The 17,723-nt window shown below is 60.8% G+C and overlaps 1 protein-coding gene across 1 annotated transcript in view; it reads left to right on the top strand.

Moving 5' to 3' along the window:
* Window positions 1-17,723, top strand: part of HMCN2 (hemicentin 2) — a gene marked incomplete at its 5' end in the record, with an annotated part of 37,405 nt that overhangs the window by 11,510 nt on the left and 8,172 nt on the right. The window contains 35 exons of the mRNA XM_082327284.1: window positions 1,020-1,147; window positions 1,298-1,406; window positions 1,698-1,867; window positions 2,395-2,490; window positions 2,609-2,785; window positions 5,645-5,764; window positions 6,015-6,176; window positions 6,536-6,817; window positions 7,414-7,581; window positions 7,749-7,862; window positions 8,057-8,143; window positions 8,649-8,840; window positions 9,271-9,441; window positions 9,841-9,954; window positions 10,243-10,385; window positions 10,561-10,711; window positions 10,941-11,159; window positions 11,344-11,457; window positions 11,525-11,712; window positions 11,906-12,002; window positions 12,271-12,432; window positions 12,826-12,939; window positions 13,058-13,189; window positions 13,688-13,831; window positions 13,933-14,092; window positions 14,473-14,597; window positions 14,660-14,864; window positions 15,048-15,145; window positions 15,455-15,727; window positions 15,825-16,015; window positions 16,093-16,174; window positions 16,465-16,601; window positions 16,727-16,868; window positions 17,086-17,233; window positions 17,497-17,624. Coding sequence (XP_082183410.1) covers window positions 1,020-1,147; window positions 1,298-1,406; window positions 1,698-1,867; window positions 2,395-2,490; window positions 2,609-2,785; window positions 5,645-5,764; window positions 6,015-6,176; window positions 6,536-6,817; window positions 7,414-7,581; window positions 7,749-7,862; window positions 8,057-8,143; window positions 8,649-8,840; window positions 9,271-9,441; window positions 9,841-9,954; window positions 10,243-10,385; window positions 10,561-10,711; window positions 10,941-11,159; window positions 11,344-11,457; window positions 11,525-11,712; window positions 11,906-12,002; window positions 12,271-12,432; window positions 12,826-12,939; window positions 13,058-13,189; window positions 13,688-13,831; window positions 13,933-14,092; window positions 14,473-14,597; window positions 14,660-14,864; window positions 15,048-15,145; window positions 15,455-15,727; window positions 15,825-16,015; window positions 16,093-16,174; window positions 16,465-16,601; window positions 16,727-16,868; window positions 17,086-17,233; window positions 17,497-17,624 — 5,243 coding nt within the window. The remainder of the gene's footprint in view (window positions 1-1,019; window positions 1,148-1,297; window positions 1,407-1,697; window positions 1,868-2,394; window positions 2,491-2,608; window positions 2,786-5,644; window positions 5,765-6,014; window positions 6,177-6,535; window positions 6,818-7,413; window positions 7,582-7,748; window positions 7,863-8,056; window positions 8,144-8,648; window positions 8,841-9,270; window positions 9,442-9,840; window positions 9,955-10,242; window positions 10,386-10,560; window positions 10,712-10,940; window positions 11,160-11,343; window positions 11,458-11,524; window positions 11,713-11,905; window positions 12,003-12,270; window positions 12,433-12,825; window positions 12,940-13,057; window positions 13,190-13,687; window positions 13,832-13,932; window positions 14,093-14,472; window positions 14,598-14,659; window positions 14,865-15,047; window positions 15,146-15,454; window positions 15,728-15,824; window positions 16,016-16,092; window positions 16,175-16,464; window positions 16,602-16,726; window positions 16,869-17,085; window positions 17,234-17,496; window positions 17,625-17,723) is intronic.

The following is a 17,723-nucleotide window of genomic DNA, read 5'->3' as shown; positions in this document are numbered from 1 at the left end:
TGAGGTCTTGGAGGAGGAGGAGAGCAGTGTGGAGAGCAGGACGGGCAGCTGGGGAGGTTGGGGGGCTGCAGACTGTGCTGCCCCTTGCAGCCCACGTGACTTCATGGGCTTTAGGCATTGAAATGCTCCTGGACCAAGGAAGGTTTGGCACAAACACGGTTGTGAGCCCAGCAGTGGCTTTGTCTGCACTGGGACGTGGGTTTAAAGGCCAGTTCTGTTCCAGTGGGTGACTTCTGGAGAGCCAGACTCACTTGTTGATGGTGTTGAGGCTGATGGCAGCCATGACACAGTCATTTAATGTGATTTGATGGGAGAAGATAACCTGGAGAGTGGTTGGATATGTTTATTGAGTGTCTTGGTCTTCCCCCTTGGAAGCAGGACATGCTTTCTCAGTATGTTAGCACCATGCTGGAAGGGGCTCCCTAAAATCACGGGCCCTGATCTTGGGGTTAATCACTTCTTTCCCTGCACCTGAGGACTGCTGTGGCCTGGGGAAGCAGGAAGGCATCTTGGTTTTACTTTTCTTGAGGGACCGTGTTGCCTTGTTGCTCTTGTCCGGTTTCCCATGGCTGCTCCTGGTTGACCTGTGCTGCTCCCCACATCTCCGCTGGCTTGTCCTCATGTGCTTGGGTGATTTATGGGAGCACATGGGGAGGAATCTGCGGCTGTGGGCTGAGATGATGTTATGTCTGTGGAGCACAGACGGTGCTGGGAGCGAGAGCACGGCCAGCTCCAGCTGCAGGGGCCGTGCTCCTCAGGGAGCCCTGTCCCCCCTCGTCCCCCAGGGTGGGTGGCTCACACTGCTGCCTCGCGCTGAGCTCACGCAAGAGCTGAGCAAAGGGATTTTGCACCCGTGGACAGCTCTGCTGCCCTCCTTGTGCAGGAGGTGGCCCTGGGGACCTTCTCTTGGCTGTCTCAAGGCCATAGTGAGCTCTCAGCCCTTAGCTCCGGCCCAGGGGTAGGTGATGGAGGATGTGGCCATTCCTCTCATCCAGCTCTTCTGTTCCCTCTCCCCCAAGGTACAGCGTCCTCCCTTCAGGGTCCCTCCAGCTGGCCGAGCCCCAGGTGACAGACACCGGCCTCTACACCTGCACGGCCATGAACGCCGCAGGGAATGCCTCGCTCAGCTACAGCCTGCAAGTCCAAGGTTCACGTCTGCTGGTTAAAATGCTCTTCCCACGGGCTGCGGGTCTTAATGTACTACTGGGGTCCTGCACCCTCCAAGCCCCCGTCTGCTCCCATGTTCCTGTGCCAGGGTCTGAGGGTGGTCCCAGCCTGAGGTCCCCTTTCCCCCCAGCTCCCCCTCAGCTGCTGATCGGCGATGGGGAAAGCCACCTGACGGCTGTTGCCAACGACTCCCTGAGGATTCACTGTCGTGCCATGGGCATCCCCACACCCCAGATCCAGTGAGTACTGCAGAGTGGGGGGATCCTGCGGCAGAGATTGGGATGGGGGCTCAGGCTGGGTGATGGACACCTCATCTTGGGGTGTCCCGTAGGATGAGAGGCATCAGTCCAGCTGCTTGCCCCTGGGATCCCACTCTTCCTAGTGGTCTGGGCACTGCCAGCCCCTCTCCAGGTGACAAGGGGACAGTCCTCGCTGCCAGCACCCCGCTGTTCACTCCTTTGGTGGGCAGAAATGGGGGCCAGGGGTGGTAGGACAGACCAAGGACTCACCGCCCGCCCTGATCCCTGCAGGTGGCTGAAGGACGGGCACCCGCTGGGTGAACAGGACGATGTGGTGGTGTCCAAGGATGGTGGGACCCTGCTGATCACTCGTGTGGGGCTCAGCCATGAAGGGCTCTATATCTGCCAAGGCAGGAGCCAGGCAGGGGTGGCCCAGGCAGAGGCGCAGGTTTCAGTGCAAGGTGAGTGCAGCATCTGGGGCAAGACCTGCTACTCATCCCACGTGTCAGGGAGGACACGGCTAGCCAAAGGAGCGGGTGTCCTTGGCCCTGCTTTTTTGGAGGTGTAGGGCCACTAGCTTCATCTGTTGGGATCTTGCCCTTCACCAGTCTCAACCTGAGGCTGAGAACTGATGGCCACCGACACTGGTAAACCATAGCATCCATCCTTGATGGGTGCTTCCCAGTGGAGGGTCTACTCCCAGCCCCTCGGTCAGCATTGCAGGATGTGCCGCTGAAGGTGCTGGGTAAGAAACCAGGCAGGGAGCGGAGACCCCCGCCCTGGGAAGGATGAATATCTCATCCCAGGGGGCAACAAATCTGCTAGCTAGCTTGGGGAGCAGCAGTGGCACCATGTGGTGATGCAGTCCCCTCCCAGAGAGGGGAGCGAGCCCTGGCCCCTGGCTGCTGCTCTCCCAGGACTCAGTACATCCCGAGAGCCCACGGTGAGCCCGGCCATGCCCCACATGACTGTGCGTGCTGGGTTGCAGTGCCTCCGAACATTGAACCCAGTGCAGTGGACCTGGTCATCCTGGAGAACGGCACGGTGTCCCTGGAGTGCTTGGCCTCTGGGCTGCCTGCTCCCGGTGAGTCGGTCCTCTCCCTTGGCTCTTGCTCATGCCTCCCTGGGGCTTCCCCTGGGTCCCCTTGGTAAGAAGGGCAGCAGCATTGCTCCTTACAGCTCGGCTCCCTGCTTCCCTCCAGACATCACCTGGTACAAGGGGCACGAGCAGCTCTTGGCTGGACCGGGCCGGACCGTGTCCAGGGATGGGAAGCACCTGGAGATCCAGCGTGCCCAACTCTCCGACGCTGGCAGCTACCGCTGCGTGGCCTCCAATGTGGCCGGTGTCACTGAGCTCTGGTACAGCCTGCAGGTGACTGGTGAGTCCGTGATGAGCAGGGAAAGGACCGTGACTGTCTGAGAGCTGGGTGTTTCCCCTACCAACACCTCTCGTGTGGGCATGGGACCGGCAGGGCTGTCCCAGCCCTCGGGACATGTCCCTGGAAGACTGCTTTAGCAGAGCCCCTGTCCTCTTCCCCGTTTGCAATTCCAGCCATGCAATCCCCTGTGTTCATCCCAAATAATGTCCTAGAAAACCATGGCCCCATGGATGGGTATTGCCTGGTCCACACTGTGGTGTCTCCTACCCACCCCATCCCTTTTGCACCCTGCTGCTCCTGGTGACATTCCTCTGCCCCCCAGTGCCCCCGCAGATCACAGCTGGCCCCAGCCCCCTCACGGTGGTGGTGGACGAGCCAGTGACACTGGAGTGCGATGCCATGGGGACCCCAGCTCCGGTGCTGCTGTGGCTGAAGGACGGCAATCCGGTGTCCAGTGTCGTGGTGGGTGGCCCACAGGTGAGACAGCTCCTGATGGAGGGAGAGGGTCACTGGGGACGTCCCTCCAGGAAAATGCTCCTTTTCCTTGTTCTCGCTTTTAAAAAAAACAATTGCTGGAGCTGAGCAGGTGCGATGTTGCCCAGACCCGCCCCACGTTAGGTCCATGGGAGCATGGACCTGCTCAGCCCTGTGCTGGGCTTTCCTACCATGAGTGGCATGGATGGGCAGAGGGTCCCTGGGATGTGACGAGGACGGGCTCAAGGCAGGCTTATGCCCACCCATCCCTGTTCCTGCGTGCCGGCTTGCAGCCCAGCTGCCTGTGAGTTTCTTTTGGTTTTGTGCTCATCTGGGCTCTTTCTGCATCTTGGGGAAGCACAGATCCTCTCCAGCGGGCGCATGCTATTCCTGCCCACCGCTCGCCTCCAGGACTCAGGGACGTACACGTGTGTAGCCAGCAGCGCCGTGGGGGAGGACAGACATGAGGCCACCCTCGAGGTGCGGTGTAAGTACCCCCATGCATCCCCAACCCCTTCCCACCCGTGTGGCCGTGGGGTTGGAGGTGATGCTCGGGACCACGGGGCTGCTCTGCCATCCCCTTGCAAGTGCACAGGGCTGTGGGGGACCATCCCTGGGGAGCGGTACCGAAGGAGATGGCTCAGGGAAAGTGTTGCCCTGTCGATCTGTTTTCCAGTGCCCCCCACCGCCCTGGGTGAGGAGAACGTCTCTGTCATCGTCAACCAGCCGGTGACCCTGGAGTGCCTGGCCCCCGGGGTCCCCCCTCGAGGGTCCCGCTGGCTGAAGGACGGGAACTTGCTCACACCAACGCTAGGCATGCAGCTGTCTGCGGCAGGGACCGTGCTCCAGGTGATGTTTCGGAGTATTGCAGAGGATGGGAGGGGAAATGGGGCTGTGAAGACCCCCATCTCCCCCTCCCCACCCTTGGGAAAGAATGGGTGCAGAGGGAGGGGCTGTCCCTCCCTGCTGCCCATGGCTCAGCACCATTCCCACCCCTCAGGCTGATCCCATCCCCATGGCTTCTGCTGACATGAAGTCCCCCCATGGAGGGGCTGCGTGGGTCCAGCTCTGCTGCAGAGCATCTTAGTGTCTGCTTCCTCCGGCAGATCGAGCGAGCCACCGCGCAGGATGCGGGCAGGTACACGTGCCAGGCGCCCGGCCGCCCGGAGAAACACTACAGCCTCGATGTGTGGGGTAAGGGCCACTGCGGCTGAAATAGCCCAGCAGGGGCAAATGCAGTGTGTGTGTGTGTGTGTGTGTGCGCGCGCGCGCACACACTTACATACTCTATTATATACCATTTGTTTATATGTATAACGTGTACCCGGGGTAGCTGATTTGCTTGGAAAACACTAAGCCCAAAATATTAAAGCTCTGCAAAATGATGGAGCTGGAGGTGGTAGAGAATCGCCACCAGAATGGGTGTCAGAGGGGAAAAAGCCAACGTTTGCATGAGTCTTGGGGGGAGATTTCGGTGATGATGCAGAAGAGGTGTCTTTCCAAAGTTCGGGCAGGAGAGTGAAGGGATTTCCTTGCCATTGCCAGGGCTTCTCTGTCCTTTTTTTGCACTTAGTCAGTGCAGCGGTTGCTGCAGGTGTCGTCCCCCTTCTCTCGCCCTGCCCGAGAGGGGAGGATGCCAGCGGTGGTTCCCAGGCTGCTGCCAGGATGGGCACGGCCGCTTTTGCTTGCTCGATTTGAGCATCCTTGCAGCCTCCCGGCCCGTTCAGCACATCTGCAGCGCCAGGGGCTGAGCCAGGGGCTGGCTTTTCTCGGGGATGCTCTAGGCCAGTTGGTGGAAGTCCTGCAGGCAGGTAGCCAGGGAGTGGAGAAAGCCCAGTTCTCCCGATCCGGGTTTGTTCCTGCGATCCCTTCCCAGGGAAACATTTGCACGTCTGGCGTCCTGGCTCGGGTGGATTGTTTGGGTTCTGCTGTTTTTGTTTTTCAGGGGTTTCTGGGTGTTGGGTTTTTTCTTCTACAAATTGATATCCCTCATGGGAAGGAATTACCGTTTTCCACCCAGCTGTATTTATAAGCAACTGTACACAGCATCTGATAATGGAAAGAGTTAGGTAACCTTCCCAGTGAGCAGTGCTACCTAATAAGGCTGTGTCTGGCCAACCTGCCTGTGTGGCTGGCACGGGATGTTCGTCGTCCTCTGCTGTAGGCTGTGTGCAATTAAAAGCATCGCTCACTTAATAGCTGGAGATTCAAGATTATTATTTCCACATGGAGCCAGTGCAGGGGAGGCTTGCCGGTTCTTTGTGTGAAGCCCAGTGGAGCTGTGGGTGGTGCGTAGCCAGCAGGATGGAGCTCTGGTGGGGAGCTGCCCCTCTGCTCTTGTCTGGTGCCATCAGCAAGCTGGTCCCCTCCTCTCGTCCCTTGCAGTGCCCCCGTCCTTCTCCTCGGCAGAGCCCACCACCATGTCCGTGCCGGAGGGGCAGTCCGTCAGGCTGGCCTGCGAGTGCCACGGGATCCCCTTCCCCACCCTGAGCTGGTGGAAGGACGGTAGGGTCCTGTTCCTCAGCCTCATCCCTCCCCATGCATGTTAAAAACCTGCTTTCCTTCCTTTTTATCTTTGGACCCGATGATCTTAAAGGTCTTTTCCAACACAAATGATTCTATGTGTCAACCCACCAGTCAGACGTTGATCTCCTTGGAGCAAGGAGTGCTTTATGTTGAGCAGTATCCAGCTTCTGGGTGGGAACTGGTCCTACTGGGAACCTGAGAGGAGGCTGCTGTCCCTCTCCCCGGGCAGGCGAGCCCCTCTCTACCCAGCCCGGGAGCCCGAAGCTGGCCTCCACAGGAGGGAGCATGCTGTACATTGAGAAGGCACGGCTGATGGACAAGGGGACGTACACCTGCGAATGCAGGAATGCCGCCGGCAGCAGCAGCAAGGAGCATCGCCTGGAGGTGCATGGTGAGCTGGGGGGCTCCAGAGACACAGAGGACCTGTGGGGGTGGCTGAAGGTGCCACGATCTCCCTCAATGCAAGGTCCAGCTGGACCCAAAAGCTCACAGCCATTGCCCACTGCCTTGGGTGCTTTGGAAAGGATGCTGCTAGCTGGGCTAGCTTTGCCCCTCCAGCTTTCCTCTTGGCTTCCAGCTGTTTGCAGCTGGTTTTCACTCCAGCAGCCCAACTGCACTAGTTGCACCCGCTCACATTTGCTTCGCCCTCCTGCTGCTGCCATCCAGACCGATGGCATTTGTAAATCCACTTGCATACGGCTAAGGGAGCTGCTACAGCATTGCCTTCACCCTGTGTCCCTCTGCCCACAGTGCTGCCGAGGATCCAGGGCAGCAGCAAAGCCCCGAGGAAGATTTCTGTCATCAAGGCTGGCGAGACGGTTTTGGAGTGCGAGGTCGTGGGGACGCCACCGCCCACGGTGATGTGGGTGAAGGACGGGCAGCCCGTGGCCAGTGGGGATGGGCTCCTGCTTATGGAGCAGGGAAGGCGGCTGCGCATCCCCAAGGCGGAGGTGGCCCATGCGGGACGCTACGCCTGCCTGGTGGCAAATGCGGCAGGGCAGGAGCGGAGAGAGTTTGACGTTGCAGTGCATGGTAGGGGTGCGGGACAGGGCTGGCGGCTGGGGGGTATGGATGCAGGCAGGCTCGGGAGGGTGGTGATGTTGCACAGCACAAGTGTGGAGAACAAGATGACACGGAGGTCTTGGACAATGTAGCACATAGAAGATCTTGGGTCAGAAGGGGGATGCTCTAGGCATAACTGTAGAACTGGCTCCATCAGGCAGGAGTTTCTTTCCGGGGTCGTCAGAGCAGACTATCTCACGCTTCATGAAGTCATCTGCTTTCCAAGGACTTGAGGAAACCTCATGGGTACCAGGGTACCAAGCACTTGAGCTGGAAAAGGCCTGAGGTGGCTCAGGTGTGTGGCCAGCTTGGTGTCACACCTGTAAGCGTGGGCTTGGGGGTGCAGGTAGGTGGCACATACTTACTGTGGGTCACCTGTCCCATAACACCTTCAAAGCTGACAACTTCAGGTGATGCTAATGGTCCTTATGGGCTCATGTCCTCAAACTGTATGAGCAGGAGGATGGGAACAAGCCGGGTTTACTCAGTTTGCCCCCTTTGCCTTGGTCCTCTGCTGTCTTGGTGGCTGCTTTGCAATGGATGTCCATCCTTTTCTGTCTCCCCAGTTCCTCCTGAGTTCCTTCAAGGATCAGGATCGACAACCAACGTCAGTGTGTCTCTGCACGGAGCTCTGATGCTGACCTGCGAGGCCACTGGTGTTCCCCTGCCCACAGTCACCTGGTCCTGGAACGGCTCTCCCGTCACCCCCAGCGAGCACACGCACTTGCTTTCAGGTCAGGGACGAGGCATGGATGCTGTGAGAGATGGGAGCTTTGGAAACACGTTTTGCCCCAACGCTGATAGGTTTAAATGCGGTGGAGCCCCAGCCCTGCAGGAGCACTGCTGGGATGGGCTGGTGCCTGGATCAGGGCCCTGAGACCTCTCTGCTCCATGTTTCCAGGGGGATGGCTGCTGAGGCTCACCCGTGCACGAGCCCAGGATGGTGGCCACTATTCCTGCCTGGCCAGCAATGTAGCTGGGGAGGCCAGGAGGCATTTCCATGTGGATGTCTTAGGTAAGGAAGCGTTGTCAGTCTGCTGCAGGATTCCCGATGGGATTTCAGAGCTTTACCCTTGCAGGGACAGTCACGACTTAAGACTGGGCATGGTGGGAGCTGCAGTGCTGGAGTCCTTCGTGCCTTAGCATGTGAGCTCAGAGGCTGGGCAAAGCTGGCCAGCTGATGAGGTCCCCGGTGGCTTGTGTTCCTAGTTCCTCCCCACATCGAGAACGCAGGTGAAGAAGAGACCATCAAAGTGCCCGAAGGCCACCCTGTCACCTGGTCCTGCCTGGCTGCAGGTGAGCATCACGCGGGGAGCGGCGGTGGTGTGAGCAGGTGGGAGATGGGGCTCAGGACCTGAGTCTCCCTTTGGGGCATGGAGCAAATGGAAGGCTCCAGCCAATGACATGAAAATAGCTGAAATTGTCTGAAGAGCATTTTTGGGATAGTTTCTGGCTTTGCAGTTGGGCTATCCGGGAAGCGCTGGGGAGAGGACGCCCACGCGGGGAGCTTGTTCCATGACATAAGCTCCAATCTTTCCCAAATGGAGCTAAAATTCCTCTAATCTGGTTCCTACTTTAGTGATGGGAATAATTAATCACCTCCTACTCAGGACAGTTTTCTTTCTTCTTGCTGGCTCATCCAGCAGCCTCTAAAAACCTGATCCAGATCATGATAATTTTGGATTTGGGCTGATGTCCTCGCTTCCCAGAAAATCTCCAGCGTGGCAATCCCGGTCAGGCTGTGCGCACGCGCGGAAAAAGCTTTGCACGAAGGCTAAAACCTGCTTTCCACCCTGCACAGGCAATCCCCAGCCTACGATCACCTGGCTGAAAGATGGCCACCCTCTGCCCAGTGGAGACACCTTCTCCGTCTCCCCTGATGGCTCCGTGCTCCACATCCCCCGAGCCTCCCTGTCTGATGCTGGCCACTACTCCTGCGTGGCCTCCAGCTCTGTGGCAAATCAAACCAAGCACTACCTGCTAGATGTTTTGGGTATGAGATGCTTTCGGATGGAGGCAGTGTCTTGGGTGTGAGAAGGGGACATGGACTTAGAGGGCTTTTTAATTGCCTGCGCCAGGTAGGTGGTGAGGATCCCTTAACCTTACTGGCCAGCAGCATGGCATGTGGTCCTGGACCGGCTCCGAAGCCTTCAGAAGACCTCCTGGATGGGCATAAAGGGCCCATCTAGTGCAGGATCCATCTCTGATGGTGGCTGGTGGGAAGGGGGAGAGTGTCTCTTGTGTCCCCTGTGCTTTTGGAGGGCAGAGTCTGAAGCTGGGCTTGTGCTGTACATATGCATTTCACATGCTATGATCAAGTCCAACTCCCTGAACTTGGATCATGCTCTCTGGCGGGGGGATGAAGCATCGGGAAGCCTAAGTGGGTGCTAATGCTGATCTGCCATGCAAACACGTTTCTGCAGCCAGTCCTACCTTTGCAGGAGATGCCCATGATGCTGTCACAGAAGTCACAGTGATCATCAACAACCCCATCTCCCTGGTCTGCGAGGCTCTGACATACCCATCTCCCAACATCACCTGGCTCAAGGATGAGGTTCCCCTCAAAGTGTCTAGAAACATCCACCTGCTCCCTGGTACTGTGCTGGTGTCTACTGGCTCTGCATGACCATGGTGGCCCCTTGCTGCATGCCCGGGGAGTGGGAGCGGGGCCTTTTCTGGATCTGTCGGCAGTCCATTGCAGTGGGATGGTGAGAAGTCATCATCCTGCAGGACCTGAGGGGCTTAGGCCATCAGGTGGGTGCTGCTCTTCCATGTGCTGCATCATCTGATATAGCTAAAGCCTCCTCGGCAGCATCAGAGAGATAGCACTGGTTTATATAAGCCTGGCAGATGGGCTCTAGAAGAGCATTAGACCCACTCAAGTCAGGCTTGCAGGTGATCAGCGGGTCCCTTAAGATGCCTTCTTGTGCTGCATGGGGATAGACAGCTGTGGCTGTGAGCAGCAACCCTCTGAGGAGACTCCCTTTGCGTAGGTGGCCACGGGCTGCAGATCCTGAATGCCCAGGAAGAGGATGCGGGCACATACAGCTGCATCGTGGCCAACGAGGCTGGCGAGGCCGTGAAGAACTACTCTGTGAAGGTCCTGGGTGCGGGAGCTCTCCATGTCCTTCCAAACTCCTGCAGCGAACCCACCACTGTAACTGGGCCAGTGTTCCTTCCTTCCCTCCCCATGCCTTCACCCCCGGGAGCTGCACCGCTTGTCACACACATACCAGCACGTGGCCCCAAAAAGCTTCTGGTCTACCCTGGGGAGGGCAAAGGGGTCTGTCTGAGGGTGTCAGCAGCACCCAAGGTGCTGCCTGTCACTGATTAGGGCAGAGCAAGAGCTTTGGGGGCTCTTCTCTCATGCCAGCTGTGTCATCTCTCCCCACTAGTTCCTCCTTGGATTGCCAGAGATGACCCTTTGGGGGAATTTGCCATGAAAGAGGTAAAAGCCAGGGTCAACAGCACAGTGACGCTGGAGTGTGAGACCTGGGCTGTGCCCGAGCCGACCATCCAGTGGTACAAGGACAAGCAGGTGAGGTCCTAACTGCAACCAGGGAGGAGCTGCTGGGTTTGGGGACCCTCCCAGGTGGATGGAGTGGGAAGATACCCTTTATATGGCTGGCTGGGCTCCATCCCGCTCCTGGGTGTGTAATCCTCCTCCTGTCCTTCTGTTTCTTCCCTGCCTTGGGACTGGGGTCCCCGTGCAGCTCCTGGAAAGTGCTGGCCACCTCCAGATCCTCAGTGAGGGGCAGGTCCTTCAGATCAAACCAGCCAGTGTCTCGGATTCAGGGCACTACACCTGTGTGGCCACCAACGCCGTGGGTGAAGATGACAGGGGCTTCATCGTGCATGTCCAAGGTGAGCCCTGGGTGGCCAGCCAGTGCCCGGAGCAGCGGGTGTGTTGGTAAGAGGAGGGGTCCTTAGCAGGGTCCCTCATGGGAGCAGAGCAGGGTGAGCAGGAAGAGGGTTTGTATCTGCTGGAAAACGGACATCTCCTTGGCCCCGGTCAGGCCTGGGCAGATGCTCCGGTTGCACCTGGGGATGTGAGTCCCCATTCCACATAGCTGACCACAGCCTGTCCCCACAGTGCCGCCCCTCTTCCAGCAGCAGATGAGCCCCAACGAAGCCCTTGAGATCTTCCACCGGGAGGAAGACCAGGACGGGGAGGTGACGGAGCACCGGCAGGCCATCCTCAACCAGCCCACTGCGCTCTACTGTGACACCAGTGCCATCCCACCGCCCCAGCTCACCTGGTACAAGGATGGGGAGCCCCTCTCCCCTGGCCCGGGGGTGCTGATGCTGCTAGGTAATGGCCATGGACCCTCACTGTGGGATTGGGGGGGGTTTCCTGCAGCAGCTTTGTGGGGTGAGAGCATCTGTAGCATGGAGGAGGTTGGATCCTGTCCCCTTGCATGTGCCAGCATGCACAGCACCTGTGGGACCTGCAGGGTCCTCCCTGTCCCCTGCCCCAACCCTGCCTTGCGCCACAGGGGGCCGGGTGCTGCAGCTGCCCGTGGTGCGGGAGGAGGACGCGGGCAGGTACACCTGCGAGGCGGCCAACGCGGCGGGACAGGACCGCCTGCACTACGAGCTGGAGGTGCTGAGTGAGTACGGGGCCGGGGCAGGGAGTGGACGGAGGCTCATGGCAGCCCTGTAACTGCTGGTTTGCAGCTGCCCCGGCCATCCACGGTGGCACAGAGGACCTGGCTGAGGATGTGACGGCCACCATCAACGGCACCGTCCGCTTCAAGTGCAAAACCACCGGGCACCCAGTGCCCGCAGTGTCCTGGCTCTGGAACCATGTCCCCATCGTGGTCAGCCCACGGCACCAGCTCCTGGAGGGTGGCACAGTCCTGCAGGTCGGTGTCCCCTTGGGCAGGGTGGCTGTGCTTGGGGGGGACACGGAAGACACCAGGTGGAGGGGACAGGGCACCCTTCCCTCCCCAGGGAGGAGTCTGCCCTGGTCTTGCCAGGTTCCGAGGTCCCTGTGGGAGCCCCAGCAGCTCCCTGGCTCGGGGCAGCCCTCAGCAGGGCTCCGCTCCCCCTTTGCAGGTGGCCGCGGTGGAGGCATCTGACACCGGCAGCTACACATGCGTGGCTGAGAACCCGGCCGGATCAGCTGAGAAGCACTTTGCCCTTGCTGTGCAAGGTAAGGCATCCCCAGCGACCCTTCCCCGGGTCGCTGATTTACCCTTCCTCTCCTCCTCCTCCTCCTCCTCTGCCAGCCAGAGTCTCCTGTGGCTCCTGAACTGCGTGGCTGCCCTCGTGCTTGTCACGCTTGCCCCGTGCGAGGAGGTCGAGGCGCCAGCATGCTCCAAGCAGGCGAGATGCTCGGTGCGCGTTTCCTCCTGGGGAGAGCTCAGCCTCCCCAGTGACGCTTCCCCTCTGGCCCTGTCTTTTGGGGTGTGCCGGAGTAGAAGCACCCAGGATCATGGGTGCAAACCCTGAAAGCATCGATGGCACCATCAACGGCAGCGTCTCGCTGGCATGTGATGTCCAATCCCACCCTGCTGCAGAGATCGCCTGGTACAAGGATGGCCATGTCCTGCAGGTCGGTGAGGAGGTGACCCTCGCCCCAGGTACGTTGGGATGAGCAAGGATGACAGCCTGTTCCCCGGGGCTTGGCACGGTCACCAGCTCTCGATGGCGGGCTGTAACTCCCCTAACCTGCCCTTTTGAATGCCACAAACGGGACTCGAGCTCAGACTTTCAGCAGTAACCACATGCTAACAACTTACTGCCGAGCGATCCCTTCTGGAAAGGACCGAGGTTGCATCCTGAGCATCCGGGAGCTCAGCACCCTTCTCTGCTGTGCACAGTGAGGCCTCAGACCTCAAAGAGAGACTTTGGCCAGACACCTCTTGCATGGAGCTTGGCCGGCTGCTGGGGGATGGGTCAGCTTGCTGGCACGGTGGCCCGGACTCGGTCCTGGCTCCAGCCTGCCCTGACTCCCTGCTCTCTGCTTCTTCCAGGCTCACGGGTGCTGCAGCTGCCTCGCCTGCAGCTTTCCAGCTCGGGCACATACACATGCGTGGCGCTGAATGTGGCCGGCCAGGACGAGAAGCGCTTCATCCTCACTGTCCACGGTAAGCGGTGAGGGCTCGGCTGGGAGCTCTGCCCCCCGAGCGCACACCGAGGAGCTGATGGCAAACCCTGCTCTGCGTATTCCTGCTCTCAGACCCCATCTCTGCTCCTCCTCTCCAGGGCCCCCGGGCACCGAGGACCCACAGCAGGAGACGCTGGATGCCGACATGGGGAGCCCCCTGGTCCTGACCTGCCAAGTCACTGGTGTGCCCGCGCCGGCCGTCACTTGGCTGAAGGACGGGATCCCGCTGGGTATGTGTGTGGGGGGACACCATGCCAGGCTGCCATCCTGAGCCTCACCACCGCCCTGCCTGAAGCAGTCCTGCCTCAGTTTCCCCATTTCTAATCCTGCTGTGAGAGAACTGCAGGGCCCCATGAGAAGGCAGAGCACGAAGTGGCTGGCATTTTCCCTGCATGATTTTAAGGGGCCTCTGATTTATTCCTGAGGCTGAAACAATGGGTCGTGGGCAAGGGATGTGATGGAGAGATGTGGGGGTCAGCTCTCTGGGTACCAGCCCTTGGGCTACCTGCTGGGATAGGGGTTTGCCCCCAGGCCAGTGGTGCTTTTCTCCTGCAAAGCTCCAGCAACGCGCGGTGCAAACACCCTGCTCTGCAGAGCCCTGACCTCCGCTTTAACCAAGTCCCCAAACCTGGGTCCTGGGGGTGGGAGGGAGGGACCGTGACAACGTGCCTGGGGAGGGCTTGGCGGAGGAGCGCTGCTGCAGCCCCCTTCGCCCCGTCTCCTCACAGAGAGCAGCCCGGAGCAGGGCCTGGTTGCTGGGGGGGGGCAGCTCCAGCTCAGCCCCCTGCAGCCCTTCCACCAGGGCCGATACACTTGCCTGGCACGGGGCCTGGGTGCCGAGACACGCAAGGACTTCATAGTGCTGGTGCGAGGTACGTCTTTCCCACGGTGGCAGAGGTCCCTGCAGGCTCTCCCTCTGCGAGGAGCCTTCCTCCCCCTCCTCTTCCTCAGCCTCCCTCTCTTCTTGGCACAGTGGCACCCCGCATTGCCAGCGCGGGGGTCCCCGGTGAGCACAGCGTGCTGGAGGGCAGAGGGGTGAGGCTGGAGTGCCGGGCTGAGGGGCAGCCCACCCCCCAGATCTCCTGGCTGAAGGACGGGCAGCCTCTGGGGCTGCAGCCCCCTTCGCGCGCCTGGTGAGTCTGGGGTGGGGGGGACCACCCCAGGGGCTAGCCACGGCATAGCCCCGTCCGTGCCTCAGTTTCCCCTTGTGCAAAAGAGCAGTGCAACGCAGGCTGAGCTCTGCTCCTTCTCCCCTGTCTCCCTGCTTGGGCTGGGATGAACGTATCCCAGCTGTTTTGTTGAGAAGCGTCATCCTGGGTTAAGCCCCGGCGTCCTGGATGCTGCTGCAGCCTGGTGTGGTCGCTATCACCCTGGCAGGGTCCCAGATCCTGTGCTGGCCTTGCAGCGCACCCCAAAATCTGCAGCCTGGGTTGCAACAAAGCACAGAGCATCTCTGCCCCATGGGCACGTTGGGGATGGACACGCAGGTCACTGTCCCATTCTCCCTGCCCAGGATGTCCCCAGATGGCAGCTCCCTGCTCCTCGAGGGGCTCCAGGCCGCCGACTCGGGGGCATACACCTGCCTGGCCCGAAACAGCGCGGGCGAAGACGCACGGCTGCACACGCTGAGCGTGCTGGGTGAGTGGGGCTGGGGCCCACGGAGCAGCACCAGGGCCACCCACCCCCGATGGCCCCATCAGCGCCTCTGTCCCCTCACCCAGTTCCCCCCTCCATCGAGAGAGGTGCCGGTGACTCGGAGGTGGTCCGGGCCATCCTGTCCGAGGTGGTGACACTGGAGTGCCGGGCGCGGGGGTCCCCTCCGCTGCACGTGAGCTGGCTGAAGGACGGGCTGCCCCTGCGCCTGTCCCCTCGCGTTACCCTGTTCTCAGCTGGACACATCCTCCGGTAAGAAGCAACCCTAGAGTGATGCTCGGCCGCAGGCTTTGGGGCTGGTACCCAGGTTTGCGTGCCAGGATGGCCACAGCTGCACCCTGAAGGTGGCTGCATGTCAGTGTGGAGACTTTGGGGAGCAGGGGGACCCGGAGCTGACATCTCCTCCCCATCCCCGTGCCCCACTCCATGGGGTAGGATCTCCCAGGCACAGGTCTCTGACGCCGGGCTCTACACCTGCATCGCCTCCAGCCGGGCAGGGGTGGCCGATCGCAGCTTCGTCCTGCAGATACGGGGTACGGGGCAGCCAGGGGTTTGGGGAGAGCAGAACGGGGAGCACCAATTTTGCTGGCAGAGAGCACATCATGCTTTGCAGCTCTGTTTCTAAGCAGGGTCCTGAGCTGGCCCTTGACTGCTGGTGTTGGGCTCAAGGAGGACGGAGCAAAGTGGGATCAGCCTGAAAGCAGTCCCAGAGCACCCTGCAGAGAGGCTGAAACACCTCTGGGTGCTCACAGGGTGCTAGGGAATTGCCAAATACATCCCCAGTGCCTGGGGATCCAGTTTTGCTCCCGTGGCCGCACTAAGGGGGACCACTCCCTTCCCAGTGCCCCCCGTCCTGGAGAGCCCAGAGAGCAGTGAGGAGCAGATGGTGGCCCAGGGCTCCAACGTCACCTTCACCTGTGAAGCCACCGGGTCCCCAGCACCGACGGTGACCTGGCTGAAGGACGGCGAGCCCCTGGCACAGCAGAGCAACCGGGTGGCAGGTGGCCCGCGGCTGAACCTGGCGGCCGTGGGGCCAGCCGACGCAGGGGTATACTCCTGCCTGGCAGCCAACGAGGCGGGGGAAGCCAGCAAAACCTTCCACCTCATGGTGACGGGTGCGTGTCTGGCCCTGGGGATTTGGGAGGGATAGCTGGCCAATTTTTAGGGAGCAAGGAGGGGATGAGCCCATCCGCCTCGCTGTGCCCCTTGCAGAGCCACCCCACATCGAGGCTGCGCCCCATCCCACCGAGATGTCAATCGCCGTGGGCACCCCGCTAGAGCTGACGTGTGTGGTGGCGGGTGTCCCCGTGCCCACTGTAACCTGGGAGAAGGACGGGCGGCTGCTGGCAGGGCCCTGGCTCGTGTCGGGGAATGAGAGCACCCTCCACATTGAGAACACAAAGGTAGGGGCTCCTCTTTCTTCTCCCCACCTGCATTTTCTTTTTGTGCCTCAATTTTTCCCTCTCCTGGCTTTGCATAGGTGGCTGATGCTGGCTTGTACACCTGCGTGGCTGCTAGCCCTGCCGGGGAGGACAGCAGAAGCTTCCACGTCAGCATCCAAGGTAGCGTGGCCTCAGTGGTGCAGTGAGGAGGGTGCTAGCAGGGGGTGCCACGGGGTGGTCAGAGCTCTGGGGGACCAGAGAGCCGGAGCATCCCCTGCCTCCCCATCCTTGGGATCGCTGGGGGATGGATGGGAAGAGCGGTGGGGGCTGTCAGGCCTCCACTGGGGGGGATCTGGAGCACAGCGTGATGGTCCTGCAGAGCAGGGGGGCTATGCATGACTTACAGGGACAGGTACAAGGGTGCCCAAGCCACGTGGCACCCCCTGACTCACCCGGCACGCGTCCCACAGCACCTCTCAGCATTGCAAGCGTTGGAGAGACCCACAGCATCACTGCTGTGGCAGGGGGGCAGCTCACCCTGGAGTGCCCTGAGGATGCCGTGCCACCTCCCCACATCGAGTGGCACTGGGAGGGCTCCCCACTGCAGGTATGTGTGATGGGACCCGGGCCGGTGCACGGGCAGGGGCTGGGGTGCACCTTCACCACCCTCCCCATGCTCGTGGTGGGGGCGATGCGGGGAGAGCTGCTGACGGGGGCTGCCGGGGGCGTTAGGAGGATGCCCGCAGGCGGGTCCTGGCCGAGGGGCGCTTCCTGCAGATCCGGGCCGTGGGGGCGGCGGACGGTGGGGAGTACAGCTGCAGGGCCACCAACGCGCTGGGGGACAGCAGCCTGCGTGTCCAGGTGGAGGTTCACGGTGAGCAACGATGCCCTGCCGCAGGGCTTTGCTGGCAGTGCGCGCCAGCTCTGTCCCTGTTAGTTCGGGGATGTGCAACGTTATGGGATGTTCTAAGGTTGGGGTAATGGGAAGGGGGGGTTGGAAGGTGCCAAGCCAGTGCTGGGCTGGGCTGATGTTCTCCGTTCCCTGAGCCCTGTCTCTGACTCTCTGCGGTGCTGGCTGGGCGCTGCCGCAGTGGCCCCGGAGATCCAGCCGGGCCCCGAGGAGGTGAGGGCACTGCTGAATGGCTCAGCGGTGCTGCCGTGCCGGGCGGAGGGGTGGCCCATGCCCCGGGTGACGTGGTGGAAGGACGGCCGGCTCCTGCCTCTCCGTGGGAGCAACAGGTATGAGGCTCTGCGAGTTGGTGGCACTGAGAGCTGGCGCTCGAATCGTGCCACCCTCCACATCAATAGGTGTTTTGGCGTGCCTGGAGCAGAGACAGCACTGTCCCCCCTGAAAGGGTTGTGCTCTGTCCCCGCGCCAGCTCAGCAGACATGTGCCACATCTGGCTGCAATGTCATATGCCACCTTCCCAGCCGCGTGTCCCCATGCGTTGGAGCACAGCCGTGCAGAACCCCCACAGGGCTCCCATGCTCTCCCTCCCCAGGCTGCAGCTCCTGCCAGGCGGCTCCTTGCAAATTGACCCCATTCAGGTCCAGGATTCGGGCTATTACCTCTGCATGGCATCCAGCCCTGCCGGCTCCGACCGGCGAGGCCTGGACCTCCATGTCCTGGGTAAGCAGAAGAACCAAGCCAGATCCCTCCTGGGCTCACCCCGCTCCAACCCACCGCTGCTGGGCTGCTCTGATAGAATGATGTGCTGCTGTCCTCTGC

The sequence above is a fragment of the Platalea leucorodia genome, assembly GCF_965183815.1.
Source record: "Platalea leucorodia genome assembly, chromosome: 15".
NCBI lineage: Eukaryota > Metazoa > Chordata > Aves > Pelecaniformes > Threskiornithidae > Platalea > Platalea leucorodia.
This window is presented reverse-complemented; position numbering and strand designations above follow the sequence as displayed.